At 39.9% G+C, this 14,330-nt stretch overlaps 1 protein-coding gene across 10 annotated transcripts in view; it reads left to right on the plus strand.

Moving 5' to 3' along the window:
• The first annotated feature begins 3,385 nt into the window (after positions 1-3,385).
• Cask (calcium/calmodulin dependent serine protein kinase) overlaps positions 3,386-14,330 on the plus strand; it is a 376,056-nt gene continuing 365,111 nt past the window's right edge. For 3 of the 10 annotated variants that reach the window (XM_055599507.1, XM_055599511.1, XM_055599512.1), the window contains exon 1: positions 3,388-3,711. In XM_055599507.1, the coding sequence (XP_055455482.1) occupies positions 3,653-3,711 (59 nt within the window). In that variant the 5' untranslated portion in view covers positions 3,388-3,652. Of the gene's footprint in view, positions 3,712-14,330 lie in introns of all 10 variants that reach the window. The other 7 variants (XM_055599510.1, XM_055599509.1, XM_055599515.1 and 4 more) reach the window with 3 other exon arrangements.

Raw genomic sequence — 14,330 nt, forward strand, 5'->3', positions numbered from 1 at the left:
ACATCTATGTCCTTCCTTACCTTCTCTTGCAAGTGAGGTTTGCCTGCTAGGTGACTCTTGTCTGGACAAGTGAGAAGGGAAAGTATATTTTCTTTTCTCAATAGAGATGAGCCAGTGAGTAAAAAGACCTCACCTACCCTTACTGCCTTCCTGGTCCATGCTGTTGATATTTGAAATGGTGGGTGGAGATAATAGAACCCCTGTTCAGAGATAGCCCATGGCAGCTCAGTATCCAGGTGGGTCCCTAGTAAGAGGAACAGGGACCGTCTCTGACATGAATTCAATGGCTGGCTCTTTGACACCCTCCCTCCCCTCCCCCCGAGGGAGGAGCAGCCTTGCTAGGCCACAGATAAGGACATTGCAGCCAGTCCTGAAGATACCTGATAAACTAGGGTCAGATGGAAGGAGAGGAGGACCTCCCCTATCAGTGGACTTAGAGAGGGGCAGGGAGCAGATGAGGGAGAGAGGGTAGGGTTGGGAGGGAATGAGGGAGGGGGATACAGCTGGGATACAAAGTAAATAAACTGTAATTAATATAAAAAATAAAAATAAATAAAAGAAATAGTGGCATCCAATTTGAGATGATAAGAAACAAGCTAAAGGGAGAGAGGCAAACTATCAAGGAAGATAGTGTGGAAAGAACATACCAGGTCACTGATGATCCATTGTCAGTAACCAAGTGTTTCTGGACTCCCAAGAAAATCACTACCTGCATTTGTTTAAATGACTATTAGTTGAAAATTCGGTTATTAACAAAACCAAATGTAGTTTTAATTCATGTAACTAGCTACTTCTACATTTACTTTAACTAAAACAGAATTAATTGTTGACACCTGACACCTTTTTTGGCAAAAGGTATTGGATTTTTGGAAGAAATTTAGCAGTGTAGCAGAGAGGAACTTCCACTTGCCATCAGCCATGATACAAACTCTAGGAGCTGTGGTTGGCTGAGAGCCCTTTGTGTAACTAAACACCACCCTTGGAGAGAGGAGATATAGGTCCTAGCTGGAGGGAAAGTTTTGAACTTTGTAGTGATTGGAAAGTCTTGAACCATTCAAACAAGGACTGACCAGGAAGTGTCAAGAGCTGATAAGATTAGGCCAGTTCCTGCAGGGGGTTGTGCATTGATTAGTGAATCCACCTTTCTAACAAAGATCAAGTATAATCCCACATCAAACCCAGAGCTGCTAACAAATAGTGGAGGTGTGAGGTAGGTCTTGATAGAGCAACCAACTTTTATAAACCCTTCAGACCACCTGACCACTAAGACTCTTTTCAGATCTAAACTAGCTGTCCAGGAGCAGAGACCACACCTATCCTTGCAGTTTTCCCCCGAATGCACTTCCTTTTCTGCTTTACGATTGCCTGCTTTTACAGCTTGAGAGACATTCTCCATGAAAGATAAACTCTAACAGAAAGTAGACAAGCTTTGGCAAAGCTCGCAATTGGACTGGAGAAAGGAAGCTGTGTGACTTGTAAAAATTTACGTTCACTTCTGAGGAGTGTGGTGGCAGGTGACGTGATAGGTTGGGGTAAGTGACTTGTAACTGTTGGACCTTCAAAAAAGACCAAGTCTTTTGGGGCTCTGAAGTCACAAAATCTTTGGGAAAGGAGGAAAACCTTCTTACACAATTATATTTTCTCCTGATTTACTTGAAAAGGAGGAGAGAGGGAAGAAATGAAGAAAAGAAAGAGGTTTAGTTCCCAAATGTTTAACAAGCAAATCGCCCAGCCTCTGGAGGGAGCGATCAAGGATTTGTGCAAATCGTTTTTGAAAGGGAAATGGGCTGAGTCTTCACCCTGCCCCCTGCACTTTGGTAAACACTACTTCAAAAATACCACGCTGAGAATTTTAACAGATGATTTCTGGAAAGCTGACTTATGAACTAATTGGACACTTCTTGTGTGCGGAAGAACAAAGACTTCTTTTTTATTGGTCTTCAACTAAGGCATATACCTTTCTGATGGCGTTGGCTCCCTCTGCACATGCTCAGTTGAACAGAAATCTTCATATTGCATACAACCTAGTACAGCGGCAACACCCAGAGCCTTATTCTGTGGCTGACCCAGTGTATCCATTCTTTCTAGTTGCATTTCTTTTTTTATGCTGAGAACTCCAACATTTATAGGAAGTGCAGTAAACAAACTAGATGCTGGGGCTTGGGAACAATCTACAATGGATTTAAAGTCTCTTATGTCTCTATTTTCCTGACCCGTCTCTAGGTTTTGTCTAGCATATGAATAGGCACGGCACAAATATTTGGTGAGTTTGGGGCAGGCGACAGAAGCTGTTTCCCTAGTTCACGGTTCCTTGTTGCACACCTTCCTCTACAGTTTTTGTTCGGCCCCTTCTTTGGACAATCCTCCCCCTCCCCCAGCCTTCCTCTTCATTAAAGAATGGTAGGGTGGCACTAAAAGCATCCGCCGCCAAGCACGGTCTTGAGTGACAATCTCTGTCCACCCCCTCTCTAGCTTTTCCTTTCATTAGAACCCTTTCCCTGTGCTTTTTTTTCCCCCAGCCAAAAAAACTGAGAACGGCTTCCAGCGGTTACGAAAGAAGCTGCCAGAGTGCCGAGCACGCCGTCCAAGAACGTGCACAGTGCTGTGGACCTTTTGTCCCTCGGCCCCTTTTCTCCACTTGGTCCTCAGCTTGAGAGTAGAGGCGACGGACCACCACCAGCCCCACCTCAGCAGCTGCAAACCAGCCCAGCTCCGCTCGCCGACCCCCAGCGCCCTCTAGATTCCCCGCGCCCTCCAGTCCAACCGTGACGTTGCGGGCTCTGCGCGCATGCGCCACTGGGAGCGCTTTTTTATTTTCTCCCCCCCCTCCCCTTGCTCCGCCTCCTTCCGCGGTCCCCGCCTCCCAACGGGCTGAAGTGGGCGGGGCCTGGGGGGTGAAATCTAGCTGTCGCGCGGGCCAGAGGAGAGGAGGGTCCGCGGCGGGCGGCAGCTGAGGCTGTAGCTGAGGCTGAGGGGAGGAGCCAAAGGCGGCTGTCGTGGCTCCCGCCCTGGCTGAGAGGCTCATCCCGCGAAGCCCCCTCCCACACTCAGGCGGGCGGCGGCGGCGGCGGGAGGAGGAGGAGAAGGAGGGAGCGTCTCTGCCGCCGCCTCCTGCTCCCCAGCGCCTAGCAGCCGCCACCACCTCCCTTCGCGACGATCCTCCCTCCATGGTGCTGTCGCGGCCCCCCCTGTAGCCCGAGCTGCCCCGCGCCGGAGCCGGAGCCGGAGCCGGTCTCGGGCAGAGGGAGCGGTCGCGGCCTCGCGGCCCGCGCGGGGCTGACGGAGCGGAGAGTGCGACGCCTCGCGCTCCCCGAGGGTCCACACGGCCGGCGGCGCGGCCGCGAGCGACAGCGCCGGGAGCAGCAGCAGCAGCAGCAGCGGGCGGGCGGGCAGGCGGGCAGGCGGGCGGCGCCGGGCCCCGGGCCGCCCTCACTCCCACGCCCCGGCCCCGCGGCTGGAGCCAGGGCGGCAGCCGGCAGGAAAGGCGCTGCGGTCTCCGGGCCTCGCGGCTCCGGTTGAGCTTCCTCAGCGCTGAGGGCTTGCGGGTCCAGAAGGGGAGGACTCGAGCCGGGAGCCGGGCGCTGAGCTCTTGGGCGCCCCCCAACCCAGTTTTCTGAACCCTCCACGCTGCGGCCGCTGTCCCCTCTGGACCATGGCCGACGACGACGTGCTGTTCGAGGATGTGTACGAGCTGTGCGAGGTGATCGGCAAGTGAGTCTCCACGCGAGGGAGCGAGTGTGTGGAATAATGCATTTCAGCGATGCCCCGGGCCTCCCGCACCCTCTCCGAGCCTGCCCCCTACCCTTTCTCCCTCCTCTCTGCCTCCCTCGCCCTCTTCACCCTGGAGTATTTATAGATGTGTACCTGGACCTCCTGCCAGGAGGGGTTCTGGGGAGCCTTCTCGGCCATCCGTGGAGGCCAATGAGCCCGGGTCGGCCACCCCATAAGGCGTGGGGCGGACTGCCTGCATTTTCTCTGATGGTTATACAAGGACGTGGCAGGACCGATTTTATAGTTGCTTCCTGGGAACAGTTGGGGTTATTGTTACCTCTCCTGTATCATAGACCTTTCACAAAAAGAGCAGCCTGCATTTCGTGTGGAGAGAGCGAGAGCGTCCAGGGTTTTTTAATTGTGGGGTGTGTGTCTATTGTGCCAGGATATTAGACAGATGCCTTTGTGTTCACCCCATGCCCGGATTTAAGAGGGTCATTGAAGACGGGTGCGTCCAGTTTCAGCAAATTTTTCACCTGCCGAAGACGAACGTAGAAAGAGTTAGGGGCACCCAAATTTTTAATGCCTCGTTATGCAATGACTGTACAATCAGTGCTCGAGGCTCCCTTCCACTGTCGTTGGGATGGTGGTTAGCGTGGTGGAGCAGTCTGCTTTGAGTCACCGGGCTGGTCTAGATTATAGAACTGACAGTCCAAATGCTCATCCTTTCATCTGTGTTGTATAATTACACTAGGGAAAAGCAGGGAATCAGATTAATCACAGGACTGATTGAGAATTAAATCTGCAGTTCCTCATCTAATTGTCCAGTCCTGAAATCTGTTTTGAATTGTTTCCTTTTCATTCTTGTCAAGCAGTATTCCAAGTGCACAATCCTGCTAATTTGCTTGTGAGGGAAATGCTGGCAATCTGAAGTTGATTTCCTAGCTCAGCGTGTATTCTCAGGCTTTGGAAGTTGAGATAAGGTTTAAGAGCGATTTCTGCTTATTTAATAGGGCTCGTTAGATAGCTGGTGTTAGGATATTTTACCTCTTTTTTGGAAGCAGTGCTTTATTGTTTATTTTAAGGCTCATAGTTGGGAAATGAAAGCAAGACAGAGCAGTTGCCTCTACCTCTTTTAAGTTGTCTGCAATATACTCAGTTTCAATTTTTTGAATATTGGCAACTCATTTTTTCCCATATTGAGGTATTACAGTGCTGCTCACACAGTGAAATTGTGGGTAGAGCTTGCAACACTCTTTTCTTAGACCCAAATGCTTCGAGGACACATCACTCCTTGCCCCATTGTTCAATGACCAGCTTATCTGTTAGGAGAATGTCCAAATGTGTCTGGTATAGTCTTTATGGATGTGCCTAGAGCAGTGCTGTCCAAAAGCTAGTTTAATTAGAGCCACATGTATTTGTAATTTTCTAGTAGCCACATTAGAAAGATTTCAAACAAAAGGTGCAATTTTAGCAAAATATTTATGTAATACATTATATTTAAGTTAGTGATTTCAGCCTGAAAAATTTTGCAATACTGTGCGTCTTTTCATATTAAGCCATATGAAATCCAATGTGTATTTTATACTAACAGCATATCTCAATTTTGATGCTAAGCTAAATTTTCACCAGAAGTACTTCATCCGTATTTAGGTCTCATAAAATTTGCATGTGCAGAAAAAGTAGATTCACATACTCAAGTTGTTCCAAACATACATAAAAGTTTTCCAGTAACTGGCTTTACTATTTCTAAATTTTAATCAATTAAACAGAATGCAAATTTTATTGCCTCAGTTGGATTAGCCACATTTCAAGTGAGCCAACTACCACATTTCTAGACAGAAAAATACCAAAACTCTCTGTAATTTCTTCATTGTTAAGAGCACACAAAGAAGGCAAATGAGATGTTTCTCAAAAAAAAAAAACAAAACAAAACAACCAAATGATCATGAGAGTGAGTGGTGTTTGTTCTATCTTAAGTTATAGAGCTGTTGTAAGTGAGCCTGAAGTTGATCATTGGAAAATGTGGGATTAAGATGCTTTACATATATTACAATGATGGAAATTGCCATCATTGAATCAATTTTGGTGACTGGTTGTGATTACTTCAAGTCTGAAAGAATGACAGCGTGGATTTAAAAAATTGGTCAGCCTCTTGTTAGCAGTCTGTATTGTGCTGATCTAAAACAGAAAATCTTCCAGAAGACACCTCTGTTAGAATGAAGTTTATCTATTCTGTTGTTCTGCAGCTGCATTTTGACGAAGAGCAAGCTAATTGTGAGATGCTAGGAAGTCAGGAGTTGCCTGCACTACTGTGAACTGTAAAATTGCATTCTTATCCTACAAAATCAGATTTGGTTGGTGTCATTTATAAAATGCCATTCCTTAAAATAATCAATCCAAGATAGCCTTAGTGTGAAAGAATGTAATGATGGTATTCCTCACCCTGTGCAAAGGTTGATGGTTTCTCCAGTAAATTGTGTCAGGATATATTGATCCTGAAATGGAAATTTATTTGAGTTTTTTTTTTTTTGCAGCCACCTTGACAGCATACATTTAAACTTAGAAATTTGTTCAATTATGAGGTTAAACAGAAAGACACCGCAGATCATCCTTCATCCTGAAAATCTTTTTGTTGATGTCTATTCAGACTCTATAGAATTTTGATTTTCTTTTGTATCAAATTAGTATCACAAATTGTGTTGACACCACAATCTCTTAATACTTTTAAATTTTCACTAAGGCTGTTTAAAGAAGATTTCAGTTTTCAAGACATTTTGTTCACTCACTCCTCTGCCTACCCATCCACCTTCTCACTCATCCTCTATGAGCTAGGCTTTACTTGGTGGTGTAAAAGAATTTTCAAGTTGATTGATTGATTGAGTTAGGGTCTCATGAATGTAGCCTTGGGTGGCATAGAGCCTTTATGTAGCTGGGGCTGCTCTTGAACTCAGAGATCTACCTATCTCAGCCTTTTAAGTCCTGGAATTAAAGAAGTATGCTATCACACCTGACTTAAAATTCCAGTGGAATTTAGACCCCTTAGCTGTCTTTTTCTTGGTTATGAACATGACTTAAGGTAAGGAGGTTTGAAGGGAGATTGCTATTTGGAATGTATTTTCTTTGTAGTTGTTGAAACCTTTACTCTTATTAAAGTTGTCTTTGAAAGAATCATATATCTTAATTATAAAGATTGGTAAGATGCCATTTAAAAACTTTAAGACACAGTCTGTGTTCCTTTTTCTTTTTTGAAAGTTGCAGAAACTCTTCAATGACTTTTGTTTCCATAACGCTTTTAATATAGCATCTTTCAAGTTATTGTAGCAAATTCAATTATAGTTTCAGACATTTTTTTTTTGAGATAAGGTCTCACTATATAATTTGTAGACCAGGCTGGCATCAAACTCATAGATATCCACCTGCATCTGCTTCTGCCTTCCACGTGCTGAGATTAATTATATAGTATTACCACACCCATCTAGTCCCCAAACTTTTTGCCTTAACAAATTTAGCAATTACTGGAAAGAAAAGGTATTATGCAAATACAAGGTAATGACAAATTTTTGTAATAACCACTTACTGTCCCTTCTGAGGATTAATAGTCTTATAGATAAATGTAAAACTAGTAATACTATATGAAATGTGTTTTAAAATAGGTCCTTTAAATTAAAACATTAAAAACTGTGGTCTTTCTGGTATAAGCAGTGTCTTAGGCAGCGGATCACACAATGTACAGTTTTTATGTTGTGTAGGCCGAATATTTGTCCTGGATTTTAGAGTGTTCAGAAACCTGGAACTTGTGTCCTGCTTTGCTAAGGTATATACTGAAATTGGAATGATGAAGCATGACCCTTGCTTACGGATGAGATGCAAGTTTGCCAGGCCTGCCCTATTTGCTCACTCTGAGAGCACTTATCATATTTAATTACAGTTACTTATTTATGGTCTCTCTACCTAGCTAATAAGTAGCTTCTTGGAGGTAGGGAAATATATAACATCTTTCTCCATCTCTAAACACACTGCCTGTAATGTAATAGTCACCCATTAGCCTTAGAATAAATTGAGTACTTTTAATAAAATCTTATTAAAAGGAAAAAATTGTATTTATCAATTTTGGAGTAATTATTGTCCCAAAAGGCTGACTTAGTTTAAAGTACTGGTGCTTTACCTACCTGCATATTAGAAGTGTCAAGGAGCTTTTTTACAAAGATCAGTTCCAGGGCCCTGTGACAGAACAGTGTAATGCAGAATTCTAGGACATGGTCACAGGTATTTTGTAAAACTAAATGAATCTTGCGTAAAGAATTACTGTTTTAAAACTTAGCTGTTGAATGTAGGATTCTGAGACAAGCTTTTCAGAAGATTAAAATTTTACAAAGTAGAATAAATATGTTTAATGTATTTAAGATACCAGATCGAAACATGGATTTTTATCTTCTATGCATTTATGTCTCTGAGCCTGTTGTGTAAGAAATTAGTTTCATCCTGTGTTTGGCTTTAGTTTCCTGGGCCTTTTAAGATTCACATTGATTTATGACACTCATCTAATGTTAACATGGTGATTGTCTGATATTTGGAAGAACACAAAACAAGGATTGCTTCAATAACCATTGATGATAGCTTTCTACTACAGTGGCTTAATTTAATAAGAAATTTATTAGTTTAGTATGGATTGTTTGTGTACACTTTATTAAAGAGAATGGTTAAGTTACTTATGTACTTTAAGTTTATACTTGTGACTACAGTAATGCAGTTTGCCAGTGAATTGAGTTAAATGCAGTCTTACATAAATACTGGATTAATAATATATAAAATATATAATTAAGCATCAAAGGAAAAATCACCTGTACTGATTTGTACTAATCACTCTGGCTTTCCCATGTATTTATTATCTCAGTGACTTGGAGTTCTAGTACCTCAGGGGAATGTTACATCATACAGAAGAATCTTCCTGAAAATTTAAGTAGACATTGTACATAAACTAGTTTTTACTGTTAAGAAAAGGTCACGTGTAAGTCTGAATGATTTGAAAATTTTTCCCAAAGCAAGTAGTGTCACAGGAGAGGAGAACATGATCACAGTGATAGCCATGTAGCAAGGTAAACAGCAAACAGTCACCAGCTTCATTTCTAAGAATGTAGGTAACTACAGCACTTGAGATGTAACTGCTTTTCCACCAAAAACAACCTGCAGAATTTTGAGACAAGGAAAGTAAGGTCAATTTCTGAGCAGTTGATTTTGGGTCCCTCTTGGGGGGAAAATGAACTCTTTAGTTAGTCTATATACATATCTCTTTATGCATATTTTTACTAAATGCTTTAGGAGTTGCCATTTGCAACATCTTCCTAAGTTTTTCATGTAGACCCCCTTAACTTCCATAATGGTGACATGATTCGTGTGTAATTCGAAATGCACAGTTCACATTTTTCCATGTTTTTCTTGTATATACAGGCTTCATATCATGAACTGTATTTCTAATTTCCATAAATTGTGCTCTTAGATATTTCCTTTACATCGAAAGTTCTTGCATCTCTATGACTATGATCAGTAATAGAAACAGGTATATCATATTGCTTTGAGATTGTGCTCAAATGGCTGCCTTTTTGTAAATGTTTTCATACTTTAACTGTGTTTAAAGGAACTTTGACAGAGTAACTTTTAAAATTAAAAATATTTTATAACCTGATGATCACTTTGCAAAGGACATTGACTCACTCACTGTCTAATATTAGGCATTTTACATTTATCATCTCATTTAATTCTAACCTTTTTACAGAGAACACTGAGCTCAAGAGATGATGAGGAGTAATCTGGCCAACATCACATGGGATTCTGTCCACTTCTAAAGATTATTTCTTTTGGCCACATTCTACTGGTGATTCAGGTTGTGGAACAAACAAACAAACAAACAAACAAAAACATTGCAGTTCTTTGAAATAAGGCTAATTTTCACTTTTAAAATTGATTACTGTAAAAGATGATTTTTTTTATTTTCCAGTTACATTTCTTTGATAGAATATGCTAGTCCTTCCCTCATTGCTTTTCTCCGCTCTGTGACAGTGATTCTCAACCTTTGGTGACTCATTTGGTCAGATGTCCCTTTCAGTTAGATGAATGCTTCATAGGGGTCACATATCACATATACTACATATCACATATTTAAGTTACAATCCATAACAGTAGCAAAATTGCAGTTATGAAGTAGCAACAAAAATGTTATGGTGGGGTCAGCACAACATGAGGAACTATATTAAAGGGTTGCAGTATTAACAAGGTTGAGAAACACTACTCTATGATGAGATATTAGCATTTGTTACCAAACTAACCAATAATCTGTATATTCAACAGTAGAAATAAGGAATCTTGACCATCTATCTAAAGTATAATTAGTTTTGAAATGTTCTCCATCCCTTTTACTCTGCAAGTCTCCCCCCACCCCCCCGACTAATTATTCTAAGTGTCTAAATCAGAAGTACTGAGGTTTTCAGAGATAGGCATTAGCTGAAGGGCAGGATGGACAGGTTTCTTATGTCCTGTGATAAATACTGAAATGCATTTGACTTTGAAAACATGTCCTAAACTACAGCTTTTGAATCTGTCTCAGCTGCTAGCACTGTTCACAAAGTAGCTTTTTGTAGTGCAGGTACCTGTCACCAGCAACCAAGCTGATAGGATGTTCTGCTTTTACATTTTAGAGCTTCTATTTTAGTTGCAGTTTATAATACAGGTTTCTTTTTCACTGTATTTGTGTTTTATAGTGTTTTATTACTGGCTTTTAAGCAAAATAATTTGGCTTTCCAAAAATGATGCTATTTCCATTCTCCAGCTTGTATATGACCATGAATTCAATGAAAGCCTTTCATTGAGTGACAAAGTAAATATTTTGTAACTATTTGATGCTTTTAAAATTTTACTTTAAGTTCTTGGCATTTATCATACTAATACTGTTTCCTAAATTATTCGACTAGAGAGATCTTAATTCTTTCAAGGATTTTTGTCCTTGCTAGTATGCTCCCCCTCCTTTACTTTATCATCCTCTTTCTCTCACCTTCTGAATTTGTTCATTGGCTCTTTTAGTGGCTTTATAATGAATGTGGATGCACTCACAATAGAAGATGCTTATTTTATTGTAGTTAAACCAATATATATTTTGTATCTAAGTATATATTTTTTTAATTTCATCTTCTTGTGTTCTAATTATTGGGTTCATGTACATTATTTTTTTTACCAAAATTTTTAATTTCTTTTAGTATGCTTTTTTAGCTTTATAACCATTATAGTGACTATTTTAATCACGTACAGTAAGTGATTCATTCTTATATTTATGGTTGTGAGTCTAGCCTTTAACGGCTGAGCCCTCTCTCTAGCCCGTGATTCATTCTTATATTCATTCTCATCCTCCTTCCTCCATTATTTCTTGTCTCTCCCTATGGTTTATTCTTCAAACTATACTATATTGTTTGACATGGTGGGGCACACCTATAATTCTAGCACTTGAGAAATAGAGACAGGAGGAACAGGAATTTAAGACTAGTCTCAGCTACATACACATTTGAGGCCAGCCTGGGCTACATGAGATCCTGTCTCAAAATAAACAATAACGTCACACACATGCACAATGTTGAATATGTATTTTAGTGTAGGTCAGTCTAAAATAGAATTATTGTCATTTGTCCTGGTTCATTTTTGTCTCTGTGACACAAACTATAAAGTTATCTGCAAAGAGGGAACCACAATTAAGGGAGTGCCTTCGTCATATTGGCCTGTAGGAATTTCTGTCAGGTACTTTCTTGACTAATGATTAATGTGAGATGGGTGGTGCCCTTCCTGGCAGTGGTGCCATCCCTGGGCAGGTGGTCTTGGATTGTATAAGAAACCAAGCTGAGTAAGACATGGATAGTAAGTCAGTAAACAGCTTTTCTTTATGGTTCCTGCTTCTTCTCCTGTTTGAGTTCCTCCCTGGCTTCCCTCAATGATTGACTGTGATTGGGACATGTAAGCCAAATAAATGCTTTCCTCCCCAAAGTTTGTTTTGGTCAGTTTTTTATTGCAGCAAACAGTTACAGAGGTCTCTACCCCTGTTGTGGTATGCAGATAGCCATTATGTCATTGCTGTTTCATGCATTACATTTGCGCTTTAAAGAAACATAGATTTTCAGCCTTTCTTTTTATCGTATTGTTTTCCCTGAATATATGATTCTACTGCTTTGTGGCTTATAAGGCAGCCTCCTAAGATCTGATCTGGTAACCTTTGGTTGCAATGGAACCATTTTCTTCTTTATAGAAGAATGATATCTGCTTCACAAGCTATTTGCATAGATTAGTGATCATAAAGTGCAGCATAAATTTTTTATTTGTAGAATGTCTTTGCCATACTCTAATTTCTAATTTTAATATAAAATTCATGCAATTTTGTACGTAAGTTTCAACAATTTTTAGATGTGTACTTTTTCAGTGCCAAATACATGCTCTGTTACATAAGTTATATATTGAAATGAACATATTTTTCCTACAGTGTAGGTAAAATATTAGTGGTGCTAGCATTCATTCATTCATTCATTCATTCATTCATTCATTCATTCATTTGTAGCTTTGAAGCCACTGGCAAATTAGTTAACATCTGATCATTACTTACTTTGCCTGTAAAATGAAAATGGTAGTATAGTCTTCTGAAGGGGGTTGTGAGAATTAAATAATACGATCTTTGTAAATGTCTACAGGTTTTTGTTTTAGTTACATCATTATTATTAATTAATTATTATTGTTACTCAGCAAACACTGAATTTTCCAGCCTTAAGGAACTCTCTATCAATAAAAGAGACATGATTAAATCTGGACTATTTTGCACTCTTGATAAGGCAAGAGTCACAGCTGACTTTTTCACATTACTGTCTGTTCATAGTTCTTTAACCAGCATGCAGAAAAAGCCATCAGTAGTTGTTGAATGAATATATTAAATGAGAAATACAGAGACAGTGTAACCACCTAGCAGGAAAATAAAGTTGAAGAAATCTTTGTAGCAGACATGACACTTGAAGGGTTTGTTAGTCTTCTCCTTGGGTAATTTTTAAAATCTTAGGTCTGTTTCCTCATTTCTGAAAAGAAGTAGAAAAAATCAGGTAGAGGAACTCCAACAACTCTTAAGAATATAAAAAGATACTCGAGCACCTAGTGTCTTCTTAACAAAAGAATGTTATATACTAGGAAAGATATCCTTTGAGTCTATGGGTTTTCATAATTTATTTGTAAGCTTGTCCTAGGTTGTCGTTTTACAGTGTTGTAAAAAGCTCCAAAGATTTTGTTAAAATGTAGTTTTATATCACCTTTTGATACATTTGGACATTTGATATAATTAATTGTTTATAATTTGAGACTCTGTGATGAAGAAAAGGAAAATCTAGGGCTGACAATTGAGATGACTCAGAGGTTAAAGGCACTTGCCACCAGCCTGACTACTTGAGTTTGATTCCTGCTGGGCAGAAGGAGAGAACCAATTCCTGCAGGTTGTTCTCTGGTGTGTGTACATTTATACATATAATACTAATTGTGCCAGTATTTTTAAAAGAAAAGGAAAATCCTGGAATGCATATTTAAGAATTACACAAGTTTTGTTAAATTTATAGTGCAATAGTTTTCAAAATTTTGTTATAACAGTAATTTCCATATCTTAACTGAGGGCTAGTGAGACAGAAAACCTCCCACATTGTAGTCTCTGTGAAAGATTAGCCACTGACTCTAAAGTACCTAAATGCACACTCTGTAGAATGATCACCATGCTAGAAGGGGTGGTCTACTTAGACTACTTCTGTGGATACAGGTTGGCTTCAGAGGATAACGAAAGGTATCTTTTCCTATGATCCTTGAACAATGTTATTTATATTGCATCATTTAGGTTAGAAGTTTTGCTGATTCTGCCGTTCTCTCTTAAACCAATGGTTTAAAAAGAGAAATGTCTGATTTTATTTGTATATGAATAACTTCCTATCCTCTGCTTAGGCTTAATATTATATTCATTAGGCCTTAGTCCTAGCAGTATAATGTGACATTAAATTTGAGATTATCCTTTTTTTTCTGAGATAGGATCTCAACTGTGTAGGCCAGGCTGGCCTCACTCAAAGACATCCATATGCCTCTGCCTCCTGATTTTTGGGTTAAAGGCATAGGGTACCAAGACTACTTTGATATTACCTTGTTTTAAAATTATTTACCTTTATGAGTAGCCATGTGAGAGCTGGCAACTGGACTACAGTCCTCTGAAGGAATAGGATGTGCCCTTAACCACTGAGCCATCACACTAGCATGGTTATCTTCTTAATATTTTCTTTTAAATTAAGTTATTTGTAGAGTAATTAGATGCTTGTAAAACAAAAAAAAATTAAGAACATTCTTAATTATATTTCACATGAATTTGAAAAAATCATTACTAGACTATTTAAATAACAGGTCAGATTGAGAATATAATTATCTCACACTATAATCAACATTTTTTAAAAACGTGCTAAGATGTAGGGGAATAAAACCCTTTACAAACCATACATGTAAACCATGCTGTTTTTGTTTGTTTGTTTGTTTGTTTGTTTGTTTCTTTAAAAAGATTTCTCCCAATGGACACATTTACA

The sequence above is a fragment of the Psammomys obesus genome, unplaced genomic scaffold, assembly GCF_907164565.1.
Source record: "Psammomys obesus unplaced genomic scaffold, mPsaObe1.curated_primary_1811, whole genome shotgun sequence".
NCBI lineage: Eukaryota > Metazoa > Chordata > Mammalia > Rodentia > Muridae > Psammomys > Psammomys obesus.